This window comes from Somniosus microcephalus, chromosome 5 (assembly GCF_052327205.1).
Source record: "Somniosus microcephalus isolate GS21.2 chromosome 5, FLI_Smic_1.0, whole genome shotgun sequence".
Lineage (NCBI taxonomy): Eukaryota > Metazoa > Chordata > Chondrichthyes > Squaliformes > Somniosidae > Somniosus > Somniosus microcephalus.
This window is the reverse complement of record NC_140991.1, coordinates 12,647,951-12,663,859: the sequence shown is the minus strand read 5'-3', so window position 1 is coordinate 12,663,859 and position 15,909 is coordinate 12,647,951. Positions and strand designations below refer to the sequence as shown.

The 15,909-nt window shown below is 47.3% G+C and overlaps 1 protein-coding gene across 3 annotated transcripts in view; it reads right to left on the bottom strand.

The window, feature by feature from the left end:
* The window catches only part of LOC147116894 (uncharacterized), a 272,147-nt gene that overhangs the window by 129,320 nt on the left and 126,918 nt on the right, over nt 1–15,909 (bottom strand). For all 3 annotated transcript variants that reach the window (XM_085987337.1, XM_085987336.1, XM_085987338.1), the window contains 2 exons: nt 12,945–13,016; nt 5,218–5,271 (listed from right to left, as the gene is read on the bottom strand). In XM_085987337.1, coding sequence (XP_085843463.1) covers nt 5,218–5,271; nt 12,945–13,016 — 126 coding nt within the window. The remainder of the gene's footprint in view (nt 1–5,217; nt 5,272–12,944; nt 13,017–15,909) is intronic.

The following is a 15,909-nucleotide window of genomic DNA, read 5'->3' as shown; positions in this document are numbered from 1 at the left end:
CGACCCTTCCCGCTTGGCTGGACGCCACTGGGCACAGGAGCTACACTCCCCTGCAACACTTCCCCCCTCTGGGGAGAAGGCAGCCGAGCTGGCCGACCCTTCCCGCTTGGCTGGACGCCACTGGGCACAGGAGCTACACTCCCCTGCAACACTTCCCCCCTCTGGGGAGAAGGCAGCCGAGCTGGCCGACCCTTCCCGCTTGGCTGGACGCCACTGGGCACAGGAGCTACACTCCCCTGCAACACTTCCCCCTGGCTCTCCTCCAGGGAACACGTGTCCCCTCCATTGCCATCCCCTGGCGCGGATGAGGGTTCCCCCGATGTGCCACCTTCCTCTTGCTCCTCCTCGTCCTCCTCTTCCGAGGGACTGACACTCGCAGCTTCAGGGACCTCCTCCTCACCAGCTGAAAGCAGGAAGGCACAAGAGTAGCTTTAGAGTGAGGATAGGGCGTCAGCGAGGGAGGCATGAGTGGTGGCATTCTGCGCATTGGTCGGACAGTGGCAAAGGATGTAGATCTGAAGCGCAAGGGGAACGAGAGAGGTCCAAACGGTCATGTCCTTACCATTGGGGCCCAGCACAGGGTCGGCATCTCCAATTGCAACGGGGCCAATCACCTGGGCACCCATGACTCGACCCACGCGCTCCTCCAGGTCACTGAGCTGCTGGAACTGGGCACGGCCTCCCCCGGTGACAGTCCGGCTCTTCAGATTCTGGGCCAGCTTGGCCTGCAAGAGAAAGGACGGCCTCTAAGTACAGTGTGGTGCCCTGTTGTTGTGTGCACTGCCTCCCATGGTCGAATAGCTTGGCCAGTGTGGTGCCCTGTTGTTGTGTGCACTGCCTCCCATGGTCGAATAGCTTGGCCAGTGTGTCAAGTGCAGAAAGTGCAATGGATGTTCATGCCAGTGCCATAGCTGCTGGATGAGGGCTGGCCATTAGGGCTTTGAGGTCCCTTTGCCCATAATGTGAGGTGCACATGCAAGGATGAGGAGGACACTGGAAAGGGTACTCACCCTGACAATCCGAGTGAGGTCGTTAAACTTTTTCCGGCATTGGACACCAGTCCTGGGGACATCGCTGTTGGCTGTGACCCTCTGGGCGATTTCCCTCCAGGCTCTCCTGTACACCCTCTTGGGAGGCTTCTTGCCACTGTCCGGGAACAAGATATGGCTTCTCTTCTCCAAAGCCCTAACCAGCACCTTTAAATCATGGGCAGAGAAGCGCTGCGCTCGCTCACGGGCCCTCTGCATCCTTCCTGGCGCTATTTCTCTCCAGCAGCAGTGTTTAGGCCTAGCTGGAGGGCTGCAGTATCCAGGGCGTGGCAGCAGACCAAGTCGACCCTTCCCCCTTTAAGAGCTGGCCGGCGACAGGGTGTCTGCTGTTAATCAAAACATGACCGCACCTGCGCTGCGCCCGGCCTCGGCAGTATCAGTCTGCACCGCCGGCTTAGCGCCTAAAGATAGCCGTGCAACGCCAGTTTTAGCGCTTGAGCGAACTCCTTGGCCAAAGCTACTGAATATCGGCGAAGTGGCCTCCACTTTCCGGCGGGCGCAAACTTTAGCGGCCGCCCGACTTTACCGCCCCAAAAGTGGCTATACTGAATTTCTAGGCCCCTGTGCCGACACCTGTTGGCCCTTCTCCGTCTGGCCATGACTGGCACTCTCTCACGGCGTCTCTGATCCCTTTGAATGCAATGCAGAAAGCCAACGTTTCCACCCATTGTAGCCCCCATTACAGTATATGTGGCGACTCAAGGCTATGGCACTGAAAGTGACATCCAAGTGCAAAGCTCTGGCCTGAAGCCAGAAGTACCTGTGCGAGCGCTGAGTCAAAGCAGAAAGCTCTCTGCCTTTGTCTCTCACACAGAAGGATTGGCACAAAATGGCTGTCACTTATAATGCAGGAGGAGTCCCCTTTAAATAGCGCCCCCCGCAACGACTGAGAACCGTTCCCCTCTACCAGTCGCTAGGGGCGCCAGGCGCACAATAGGCCGGCGCCACTGAATTTCCGGTTTGGGGCGCACAAAGGGCGTTGCACGATGAAATGACGTCAGGATCTGCGCGCGCAGCTGAGCGCGCGCAAAGGCTTTGCGCCGCCGCTAAATCTTTACTGAAGTTGGCGAGAGGCGCAGATCGCACTGCGCCCGGCCGCTAGCCGCCTAGCGCCCAACATCTCCTCCTCCTAAGGCGCTACCGGCTGGCGCAAGCAACTGAATTTCTAGGCCTTACTCTCTACTGTCTTTATCCCATCCTTTATTATCGGGGCTACCCCTCCTCCTTTTCCATTTTGCCTATCTCTTCTAAAAGTTAAGCATCCTGGAATATTTAGTTCCCAACCTTGGCCACATTGCAACCACGTCTCCGTTATGGCCATTAGATCAAACCTGTTCATTTCTATCTACGGTATTAATTCATCTATTTTGTTGCGAATGCTTCGCGCATTCAGATATAGTGCCTTTAGCTTTGACTTATTTCTATTTTTCCCTGATGTCACCTTAGTCACTGATGCCTTATTACCTTTGTTACCATATCTGACCCTTCCTGACCCACTCTGCTTATTTTTACCCAAAACTCCACTCTGCTCTAGAGCCTTGATATTTCTCTCGCTGCTTTTAAATTTACTCTTTCCTGAATCCTCTCATCCCCCCTTCATTAGTTTAAAGCCCTGTCTACTGCCCTAGTTATTCGGTTCGCCAGGACACTGGTCCCAGCCGGTTCAAGTGGAGCCCGTCCCAACGGAACAGCTCCCTCTTTCCCCAGTACTGGTGCCAGTGCCCCATGAACTGAAACCCCTTCCTCCCACACCACTCTTTGAGCCACGCATTTAAACCTCTAATCTGTTTGTCCCTATGTCAATTTGAACGTGGCTCAGGTAACAATCCAGAGATTATTACCTTTGAGGTTCTGCTTTTTAATTTGGATCCTAGCTCCTCAACCTTCGGAACTCTTGGTCACGGCTGCAGAGAACAGTATCTATCCCCCTGACTATATGTTCCCCTAACACAACTACATTTCCTTTCCCTCCCCCCACTTGAATGACCTCCTGCACCATGGTGCCATGGTCAGCTTTCACATCCATCCTGCAGGCATTTCCCTCATCCACACAGGCACCAAGAACCTCATACCTGTTGGACGAGGGCAAAGGCTGAGGCTCCTCCAGCATTGCACCTGGGGTCCCCTTACCTGCCTGAGTTGCTGTCACACCCTCCTGTTCCTGACCATGAACCAGACCTGTACCACTACCTTACCTAAGGGGTGTGACTGTCTCCTGGATCAAAGAGTCCAGGTAACTCTCCCCATCCCTGAGGCCCCACAATGTATGCACCTCAGACTTCAGCTCAAAAACGCTGAGCTGAAGTTCCTCAAGGTGCAGGCACTTGCTGCAAACGTGGTTGTCTGGGAGCACAATGCTCTCCACAAACTCCCACATGCTGCAGTTGCGGAACACCACCTGCATTGCCATCCCTATATGACCTTGTTTTATTTAAGTAAATTTAATTAAATTTGTAATTAGGTAACTTAGTTTACAGTGTAGTTTCTTGACTGCTTACTTGATCTAGATTAAGTTAAGAGCACTGAAATTAAATATCTACCTATAACACAAAGCACTACAAGTAGTGTAGGCAAAAAGCAACAACTCCTTCCCCCTCTTCTCCTTGGAGCAGTGAAGATTGAGAGGAGGTTTGATAGAGGTGTTCAAAATCATGAGGGTTCTAGACAGAGTAGATAGAGAGAAACTGTTCCCTCATTGGCAGAAGGGTCGAGAATCAGAGGACACAGATTTAAGGTGATTGGCAAAAGAACCAAAGGCGAAAGGCGACACGAGGAAAAACTTTTTTATGCAGCGAGCAGTTATGATCTGGAATGCACTGCCTGAAAGGGTGGTGGAGGCAGTTTCTAACCTCGCCATACAGAGATTCTCTCCCCCTCCAAATCCCTTCAATTCACTGAGACGCTGTATTATTTTAAACACTCCTGCCAATTCACAGGTCAACTGACTCAGTACTGACACAGAATCGACCCTGAGACCTTTTGGTTTCCATGGTGTAACATTAACCAAGCAGTAGCCTGGCCTCCATTGACCTTGATGGGCTAACGGAGGTGTGAAGTTCACCATTTCCTGAACTGTGGACAAGAATCAGTGCCTTGTTGTTCAGTCCCATGGAGCGTTAGAGCACCAATGCTTGAACTCTATCCAACAGCTTTTTCTGAAACAAACCTGCATGTCTTTCAATTTAAGATTTACAAGAATGGTTCCAGGGATGAGGGACTACAGTTACATGGATAGACTGGAGCAGCTGGGGTTGTTCTCCTTAGAACAGAAAAGGTTGAGAGGAGATTTGATAGAGGTGTTCAAAATCATGAGGGGTCTAGACAGAGTAGATAGAGAAACTGTTCCCATTGGTGGAAGGGTCGAGAATCAGAGGGCACAGATTTAAGGTGATTGGCAAAAGAGCCAAATGTGACATGAGGAAAAACTATTTTACACAGCAATTGGTTATGGGACTAGCTGAATTGCTCTTGCAGAGCGCTGGCACGGGCTTGACGGGCTGAACGGCCTCCTTCTGTGCTGTAACCATTCTATGATTCTATGATCTACAAGATGAACTGCAGGAACTCGCCAAGGCTTCTTCAGCGGCACCTCCCAAACCCGTGACCTCTACCACCTAGAAGGACAAGGGCAGCAGGTGCATGGGAACACCACCACCTCCAAGTTCCCCTCCAAGTCACACACCATCCTGACTTGGAAATATATCGCCGTTCCTTCATTGTCACTGGGTGAAATTTCTGGAACTCCCTACTTTACAGCCCTGTGGGAGTATGTTCACCACACAGACTGCAGCGGTTCTAGAAGATGGTTCACCACCATCTTCTGAATGGCAATTAGGGGTGGGCAATAAACGTTGGCCTTGCCAGTGACACCCACATCCTGTGATTGAATAAAACTCTCTCATAATAGGTGCACTTACGCTGCACCTAAGATCAGCTAACTCGGTATCAACTGAGTTGACACTGAGACCTTTTGATTTCCATGTCTTATCATTAGCCTGGCCTCTACTTAACTTGACGGGCTAACCGAGCAGAATTGTGACAAGAACCAGTGTCTTGCTGTTCAGTCCCACAGAGTGTTGGATCACCAATGCTCACACTCCTTCCAACGGATTTTTCTGAAACAAACCTAAATGTCTTTCAATTTCAGACCATCTATGATTGTACTTACATGTGTGATGTCCTGACTCTGACACCTCTAGCAAATCATCACTCATTGAATATGCTGCCAATAAAGAAAGGAGAAGGTATCAGTGCTCACATTATACATCAGTGAAAGAGCTGAATGCGGTTAGCTGCTAATTAACAGTAAATATGCCTCATAGTGTGGACAGGTAGAGCCCAGATCTGTGAATCATTCTTTCTACACCTGGGCCTATTAGAGATGAGTATCTCTGGGGCAGTATACTAAACATCTATAGGGTTTTCAATGGGGGTTAGTAGCTCTCAGTAAAAGATCTTGACTTGAACGTGCAGGTTCGGCTGCTCATTTGTAATAATTCATGCCCCAAGGTGTAAATTTACTACAAAAAAAAAGAAAATGCTGGAAATACTCAGCAGGTTAGGCAGCATCTGTAGAGAGAGAAATAGAATTAATGTTTCAGGTCGATGACCCTTCAGCAGAACTGTAAATTTACCGCTTGGTGACTTCCTACTAGTAGGATCTGGTGTTGGGCTTCATTTTTAAAGGGCTGCAGCTAAACTTTCAAGGGATGCAGTCAGTTACAGGTACATTTTGAGCCTTTCCTAAGGTTGTACAGGGAAAGAACTAATTTCAGCCAAAAGAAATATGGACTCTTTGGTCATGTGATGGAGCAGGACCCCTACCCCCTCCGAATCTCTTGAAGTGGAGATTTTGCTGCATAGGAAAAGGAAAGGACCATTCAGCCCCACGAGCCTGTTCCACCATTCAATTAGATTATGGCTAATCTGTATCTTTACTCCATCTACCCGCCTTGGTTCCGTAACTCTTAATACCCTTGCCTAACAAAAATCTATCAATCTCAGTCTTGACATTTTCAATTGACCCCCAGACTCAAAAGCTTTTTCGGGGAGACAGTTCTAGATTTCCACTACATATTGTGTGAAGAAGTGCTTCCTGACATCACGCTAACTCTAATTTTAAGGTTATGCCTCTGTACTGGACTCTCCCACCAGAGGAAATAGTTTCTCTCTATCTACTCTATCAACTCCTTTAATGATCTTAAACATCTGATGTGAGTGTGAGAAGGATTGTCCCACTTGGTAATTCAGGGCACCCGACACAGAAGGCCATGCTGCAGATTAGAATCAGAGAATCATAGAATGGTTACAGCACAGAAGAAGGCCATTAAGCCCGTCGAGCCCGTGCCAGTTCTCTGCAAGAGCACTTCAGCTGGTCCCACTCCCCCGCCCTTTCGCCGTAGCCCTGCAAATTTTTTCCCATCAGGTACTCAGGAAAGGATGAACGGGATGGGTCTCTTTTCTCTTGAAAAAACAAGGCTGAGAGGTGACCTAATAGAGGAAGATTATAGCCAGTACCTCCGCGATTTCCTCCTTAACCTCTCTCAGCATCCAAGGATGTATCCCATCCGATCCTGGCGACTTATCAACATTAAGTTCAGATGGCCTTTCCAGTACCTCCTCTTTAACAATTTTTATATCATCCAGTATCTCTACAACCTCCTCTTTCACTATGACTTTGGCAGCATCTTCTTCCTTGGTGAAGAAGACAAATGCAAAGTACTCATTTAGTACCTCAGCCATGCCTCTGCCTTCATGCGTAGGGCATCTTTTTGGTCCCTAATCGGCTCCACGCCTCCTCTTGCTACCCGTTTACTATTTATATGCCTACAGAAGACTTTTGAATTCTCTTTTATGTTAGCTGCCATTCTATTCTCATACCCTCTCTTTGCCCCTCTTATTTTCTTTTTCACTTCCCCTCTGAACTTTCTATATTCATCCTGATTCTCACTTGTATTCTCAACCTGACATCTGTCATACACACTCTCTATCTTTTTGTCATCCAGGGAGCTCTGGCTTTAGTTGCCCTACCTTTCCCCCTAGTGGGAATGTACCTCGACTGTACCCAAACTATCTCCTCTTTAAAGGCAGCCCATTGTTAGATTACAGTTTTATCTGCCAATCTTTGATTCCAATTTACCCGGGCCAGATCCGTTTTGAACCTACCGAAATTTGCCTTCCTCCAATTAAGTAGTTTTATTCTAGATTGCTCCCTGTCCTTTTCCATAGCTAATTTAAACCTTATGATACTATGATCACTGTTCCCTAAATGTTCCCCTACTGACACTTGCTCCACTTGACCCACGTCATTCCCCAGAACAAGAACCAACAATGCCTCCTTCCTTGTTGGGCTGGAAATGTACTGATCAAGAAAGTTCTTCTGAACACACTTCAGAAATTCTTCCCCATCTCTGCCCTTTACACTATTATTATCCCAGTCTATATTAGGATAGTTGAAGTCCCCCATTATTACTACTCTATAGTTCTTGCACCTCTCTGTAATTTCCTTGCAAATTTGCTCCTCTATATCTTTCCCACTAGTTGGTGGCCTATAGAATACACCTAGTAGTGTAATGGCATCTCTATTACTTCTTAACTCTAACCAAACAGACTCTGTCCTTGACCCCTCCAGGACATCCGCTCTCTCCAGCACTGTAATATTCTCCTTAACCAATACTGCCACCCCATCTCCTTTCTTTCCTTCCCTATTTTTCCTGAACACCTTATATCCAGGAATATTTAAAACCCAATCCAGCCCTTTTTTGAGCCAGGTCTCTATTATCACCAAAACATCATATTCCCATGTGGCTATTTGCACCTGCAGCTCACCAACCTTATTTACCACTCTTCGTGCGTTTACACACATGCACTCTAAACCCATCTTAGACCTTCTTGTATTCTCTCTTAATCTGACCCCACCTAATACCGTACTATTTCTTACTCTAGTGCTCTCTGTCTCTCCCCATCCTTTGTGTGCATTGTTTCTCCTTTCTAATGCTACATCCTGGTGCCCATCCACCTGCCAAATTAGTTTAATTCCTCGCCAACAGCACTAGCAAACCCCTCGCGAGGACATTGGTCCCGGCTCTGTTAAGCTGCAACCCGTCCGGCCTGTACAGCTCCCACCTCCCCCAGAACCGGTCCCAATGTCGCAGGAATCTGAAGCCCTCCCTCCTGCAACAGCTCTCCAGACACACATTCATCTGCTCTATCCTCCTATTTCTATACTCACTAGCTCGTGGCACAGGGAGTAATCCAGAGATTACTACCTTTGAGGTCCTACTTTTTAATCTCTTTCCTAGCTCCCTAAAATCTGCCTGCAGGACCTCATCCCTTTTTCTACCTCTGTCGTTGGTTCCAATATAGACCATAACCTCTGGTTGTTCACCCTCCCCCCTCAGAATGTTCTGCAGCCGCTCAGTGACATCTTTGACCCTGGCATGAGGGAGGCAACATACAATCCTGGATTCACGTCTGCGGCCGCAGAAACGCTTGGCTGGTTCCCTAACTATTGAATTGCCTACCACTATTGCCATCCCAATCTTCCTCCTCCCCCCCTATACAACTGAGCCACCGCTGGTGCCGTGGACTTGGCTTTGGTTGCAGTCAGAGGAACCATCGCCACCACCAGACTGGTTGGAGAGCGAGCTGCACTCAGGCGACTCCTGAACTAACTGCCTGTCATAGTCATAGAGTCATAGAGTTATACAGCACAGAAAGAGGCCCTTCGGCCCACCGTGTCTGCGCCGGCCATCAAGCCCTATCTATTCTAATCCCATTTTCCAGCACTTGGTCCGTAGCCTTGTATGCTATGGCGTTTTAAGTGCTCATCTAAATGCTTCTTGAATGTTGTGAGGGTTCCTGCCTCTACCACCCTTTCAGGCAGTGAGTTCCAGATTCCAACCACCCTCTGGGTGAAAACGTTTTTCCTCAAATCCCCTCTAAACCTCCTGCCACTTACCTTGAAACTATGCCCCCTGGTTATTGACCCCTCTATTAAGGGGAAAAGTTCCTTTCTATCTACCCTATCTATGCCCCTCATAATTTTGTGCACCTCAATCAGGTCCCCCCTCAGCCTTCTCTGCTCCAAGGAAAACAACCCCAGCTTGTCCAGTCTCTCTTCATAGCTGAAACACTCCAGCCCAGGTAACATCCTGGTGAATCACCTCTGCACCCTCTCTAATGCAATCACATCCTTCCTATAGTGTGGCGACCAGAACTGCACACAGTATTCCAGCTGTGGCCTAACTAGCGTTTTGTATAGCTTCATCATAACCTCCCTGCTCTTATATTCTATGCCTCGGCTAATGAAGGCAAGTATCCCATATGCCTTCTTAACCATCTTATCTACCTGTCCTGCTGCCTTCAGGGATCTATGCACATGCACACCAAGGTCCCTCTAATCCTCTGTCCTTCCTAGGATCCTACCATTCATTGTGTATTCCCTTGCCTTGTTCGTCCTCCCAAAATGCATCACCTCACACTTTTTAGGGTTAAATTCCATTTGCCACTGTTCTGCCCATCTGACCAACCCGTCGATATCGTCCTGTAGCCTAAGGCTTCCCTCCTCACTATTTACCACTCCACCAATATTCATGTTATCTGCAAACTTACTGATCATACCTCCTACATTCATATCTAAATCATTAATGTACACTACAAACAGCAAAGGACCCAGCACCGATCCCTGCGGTACACCACTGGACACAGGCTTCCAGTCACAAAAACAACCTTCGACCATCACCCTCTGTCTCCTGCCACTAAGCCAATTTTGGATCCAATGTGCCAAATTGCCCTGGATCCCATGGGCTCTTACCTTCTTGACCAGTCTCACATGCGGGACTTTGTCAAAAGCCTTACTGAAGTCCATGTAGGCTACATCAACTGCACTACCCTCATCCACACACCTAGTCACCCCCTCGAAAAATTCAATCAAATTGGTTAGACATGATCTTCCCCGACAATGCCATGCTGACTATCCTTGATTAATCCTTGCCTCTCCAAGTGGAGACTAATTCTGTCCCTCAGAATTTTTTCCAATAATTTCCCTACCACTGATGTTAGGCTCACTGGCCTGTAATTCCCTGGTTTATCCCTACTACCCTTCTTGAATAATGGTACTACGTTAGCTGTTCTCCAGTCCTCTGGCACCTCCCCTGTGGCCAGAGAGGTTCTGAATATTTGTGTCAGAGCCCCTGCAATCTCCTCCCTTGCCTCACACAGCAGCCTGGGATACATCTCATCTGGGCCTGGGGATTTATCCACTTTTAAGCCCGCTAAAAGCGTTAGTACCTCCTCCCTCTCAATGCTAATTTGTTCAAGTATATCACAATCCCCCTGCCTGATTTCTATGCCTACATCGTCCTTCTCCATAGTGAACACATGTGCAAAATATTCATTTAAAACCTCACCTACATCTTTCGGCTCTACACACAGATTGCCACTTTGGTCCCTAATGGGCCCTACTCTTTCCCTGGTTATCCTCTTGCCCTTAATATACTTATAGAACACCTTGGGATTTTCCTTTATTTTGCCCGCCAGTGTTTTTTCATGCCCCCTCTTCGCTCTCCTAATTTCTTTTTTAAGTACCCCCCTGCACTTTCTATACACCTCTAGGGCTTCCACTGTTTTTAGTCCTTTGCATCTGCCAAAAGCCTCCCTTTTTTTCCTAATCCATTCTTGTATATCCCTTGACATCCAGGGTTATCTGGACTTGTTGGTCCCACCCTTGACCTTAACGGGAACATGTTGGCGCTGTACTCTCTCTATTTTCTTTCTGAATGACTCCCACTGCTCTGATGTGGATTTTCCTGCAAGTAGCTGATCCTAGTCCACTTTGGCCAGATCATATTAAAATCGGCCTTCCTCCAATTTAGAACTTTTATTTCCGGTCCATCTTTGTCCTTTTCCATGACTACCTTTAATCTCACCGAATTATGGTCACTGTCACCAAAATGCTCTCCTACTGACACTTCTACCACTTGCCCGGCTACATTCCCTAGAATTAGGTCCAGTACCACCCCCTCTCTTGTAGGACTTTCTACAGGCTGGCTCAAAAAGCTTTCCTGGATGCACTTTAAGAATTCCGCACCCTCTAAGCCTTTCACACTCTGACTGTCCCAGTTAATATTGGGGAAGTTGAAATCCCCTACTATTATTACCCTATTATTTCTACACTTCTTTGAGATTTTCCTACATATCTGTTCCTCTATCTCCCCCTGACTGTTTGGGGGCCTATAATACACTCCCAGGAAAGTGCTTGCCCCCTTTTTGTTTTTAAGTTCTACCCATATGGCCTCATTAGAGGAACCTGTTAAAATATCATCCCTCCTTACAGCAGTAATTGACTCCTTGATTAATATTGCGACACCCCTATACAGATACTCTCCCTCTCTAAGCCTCTCCCATACAAAGATACTCACCCCGTCACCTTCCATACAGGGATACTGTCTCCCTCTAACCCCCAATTATAGATACTCTCTCTCTCTAACCACCACCCCCCCCCACACAGAGATACTCTCTCCCGCCACCTCCCATACAGGGATACTCTCGTCCTCTAACCCCGCCCGTACAGAGATCTGTGACTTGCTCTCTATTCTACAACATTCCTACCTATAGCTATGTTCGCAGGGCCTGCAGGGTTCGGGTGGCATCCTCACGTCCCTAACCCACAGAGATACTCACCCTTTTATTACCTCATACCCAGGTACTCTCCCTCTCTAATCCCTCTTTATCGCCCTTGGCTTTCAAATCCCCCCAATGTCAGTGGTAACACTCTCACTTCTGAGCCAGAAGGATGTAGGTTCAAGTTCCACTCCAGCGAGTTCAGCGCATAATCCAGGCTGACATTCCAGTACAGTACTGAGGGAGTGCTGCACTGTCAGAGGTGCCGTCTTTTGGATGACATGTTAAATTGAGGCCCCGTCTGTTGTCAGGTCAAATTAAAAGATCCTATGGCACTATTTTGAAGACGAGCTGGGGAGTTCTCCGTGGTGTGCTGGCCAATATTTATCTCTCAACCAACATCATTAAATCAGAGTACCTGGTCATTATCTCACCTCCTTCTCTAAACCCCCCATGCAGAGATACTCTCCCCCTCCAACCCCCCATACAGCGATGCTCACTCCCAATCCCTCTGTACAGAGATACTCTCCCCTTCTAAAACACATTACTGCAATACTCACCCCTCTAACGCCCTCATACAGATACTCTCCCTCTCTAAACCTCTCCCATACAAAAATACTCAACCCGTCACCTTCCATATAGGGATACTGTCTCCCTCTAACCCCCAATTATAGATACTCTCTCTCTCTAACCACCCCCCCACACAGAGATACTTTCCCCCGCCACCTCCCATAAAGAGATACTCTCGTCCTCTAACCCCGCCCGTACAGAGAAACTCTTCCCCCGCCACCTTCCATACAGAGATACTCTCCTCCTATAACCGCTCGTACATACTCTCCCCCTCTAACCACCTTGCCATACAGAGATACTCTAGCAGTCTGACCCACCATTAGACATACTGTCTGCCTCTAACTTTCCCATACAGAGATTCTCTCCCCCTCCAAATCCCTTCAATTCACTGAGACGCTGTATTATTTTAAACACTCCTGCCAATTCACAGGTCAACTGACTCAGTGCCGACCCAGAATCGACCCCGAGACCTTTTTTTTTCCATGGTGTAACATTAACCAAGCAGTAGCCTGGCCTCCATTGACCTTGATGGGCTAACGGAGGTGTGAAGTTCACCATTTCCTGAACTGTGGACAAGAATCAGTGCCTTGTTGTTCAGTCCCATGGAGCGTTAGAGCACCAATGCTTGAACTCTATCCAACAGCTTTTTTTGAAACAAACCAGCATGTCTTTCAATTTAAGAGTATCTATATTTGCACTTACGGCGTGAATACTGTGGCTCATCTAGTGAGTCATCACTCATTTCAAGTGAATCTGAACTCATTCCACGTGCGGCTATTAAAGAAAGGAGAAGGTCTCATTACTCACATTATACATCAATGAAAGTGCTGAATGGGGTTAGCTGCACATTAACAGTAAATGTGCTTCATAACGTTGACAGACAGCGCCCGGATATGTGACTCACTCTTTATTCTACAGTACAACGTTCCTACCTGGGCCAATTAGAAATGAAAGAAGTCACACAACACCAGGTTATAGTCCAACAGCTTTATTTACATGTAGGTACCAACGATGTAGGTAAAAAGAGGGAGGAGGTCCTACAAGCTGAATTTAGGGAGTTAGGAGCTAAATTGAAAAGTAGGACCTCAAAGGTAGTAATCTCTGGATTGCTACCAGTGCCACGAGCTAATAAGTTTAGAGAGAGTAAGATAGATAAGCTAAATACGTGGCTTGAGCAGTGGTGCAAGGGAGAGGGATTTAAATTCTTGAGGCATTGGAACCAGTTCTTGGGGAGGAGTGACCTGTACCAAGGGGACGGTCTACACCTGAGCTGTGAGGGAGCCGATGTCCTCGGGGTAATATTTTCTAGGGCGGTTCGGGAGGATTTAAACTAATTTGGCAGGGGGATGGGAACCTAGATAGTGGAAAAGAGGGAAGTCATATGAAGTCAGAAATAGATGGTAGAAAGGTGAGAAGCAATAAGCAAAGGAGAGAAACACAAAGGGCCAAACTAATTCATAATGAGAGTGTGAAAAAAGCAAGCCTGAAGGCTTTGTATCTTAATGCTAGAAGCATTAGGAACAAGGTGGATGAATTAGTTGTGGAAATAGAGGTAAACAAGTATGATTTGATTGGGATTACAGAAACGTGGCTGCAGGGTGGGCAAGGCTGGGAACTTAACATCCAGGGATATACAATATTTAGGAAGGATCGGCAAAAAGGTAGGGGAGGTGGGGTAGCATTGCTGGTAAAGGAGGGGATTAATGCAATGGAAAGGAAGGATATTAACTCGGATGAAACGGAATCTGTATGGGTAGAAATGAGAAATAGCAAGGGGAGGAAAACGTTAGTGGGTGTGATATATAGGCCTCCAAATAGTAATATGGAGGTGAGGGAAGGCATAAAAAGGGAAATTAGAGAAGCGTGCGATAAGAGCACAGCTGTCATCATGGGTGACTTTAATTTACATATTGATTGGACTACCCAAATTAGTAAAAATTCTGAGGAGGAGGAATTCCTGGAATGTTTTCGGGACGGTTATCTGGACCAATATGTCGAGGAGCCGACTCGAGATCAGGCCATTTTAGACTGGGTATTGTGCAATGAGAAGGGACTTATCAACAATCTTCTTGTACGAGGCCCCTTGGGTCAGAGCGATCATAATATGATCGAGCTCTCAGTCGAGATGGAGAGTGAGGAAATTGAATCAGAGACTAAGGTCCAGAACTTAAATAAAGGGAATTACGAGGGTATGAGACGGGAATTGGGTAAGATTGATTGGGTGGTGTTTCTGGGGGGATTGACAGTGGATAGACAATGGCAAGCATTCAAAGATAGAATGGAAGAATTCCAGAACATGTTTATACCGGTTTGGCATAAAAATAAACCTAAAAAGGTGGCTCAACCGTGGATAACGAGGGAAATTAGGGACAGCATAAAATCAAAAAAAAGGGCATATCAACTGGCAAAAAAAAGCACCAGACCGGAAGATTGGGGGCAGTACAGGATACAGCAAAAGAGGACAAAGGGATTAATCAGGAAGGGGAAAATAGAATACGAAAGTAAACTTGCAGCAAACATAAAGACAGACTGCAAAAGCTTTTATCGGTATATCAGGAGGAAAAGACTGGTAAAATCCCAAGTCGGTCCCTTGCAGTCCGATTCGGGAGAATATATAATGGAGAATAAGGAAATGGCAGACCAATTAAACTCATACTTTGGTTCTGTATTCACAAAGGAGGACACAAATAACCTCCCAGGAATATCGGCAAACATAGGGACTAATGAGAGGGAGGAGCTGACAGAAATTAGTATCTCTAGGGATATGGTGTTGGGTAAGTTGAGGGGACTGAAGGCCGACAAATCCCCGGGGCCTGATAAACTACATCCTAGGGTACTTAAGGAGGTGGCCCTGGAGATAGCAGATGCTCTAAGGATCATCTTCCGGAACTCCATTGACTCGGGAACAGTACCCGTGGATTGGAGGGTAGCTAATGTTACCCCAATATTTAAAAAGGGGGGTAGAGAGAAAGCAGGGAATTATAGACCAGTAAGCCTTACATCGGTTGTGGGCAAAATGCTAGAGTCCATTATTAAGGATAAAATAGCGGAGCACTTGACAAATGGGGAAAGGATCGGACAGAGTCAACATGGATTTACAAAGGGTAAATCGTGTTTGACTAATCTGCTGGAATTTTTTGAGGAAGTAACTGGTAAAATAGATGGGGGAGAGCCAGTGGATGTGGTGTACCTTGACTTCCAGAAAGCCTTCGATAAGGTTCCACACAAAAGATTATCATGCAAAATTAAGGCTCATGGGATTGGGGGCAAAGTATTAACGTGGATAGAGAACTGGCTGGCGGATAGAAAACAGAGAGTTGGAATAAACGGCTCGTTTTCGGAGTGGCAGGCAGTGACCAGCGGGGTGCCGCAAGGATCTGTCCTGGGACCCCAGCTGTTCACAATATATATAAATGATCTGGATCAGGGAATTGGATGCAATATTTCCAAATTCGCTGACGACACTAAACTAGGAGGAGGGGTGGGCTCTGATGAGGATGTCAGGAGGCTACAGTACGATTTGGACAGGTTGGGGGAATGGGCGGATACGTGGCAGATGCACTATAATGTGGATAAATGCGAGGTTATCCACTTTGGGGGTAAAAACAGGAGGGTAGATTATTATCTAAATGGCAATAGATTGGGAGATGGGGAAGTGCAGAGGGAC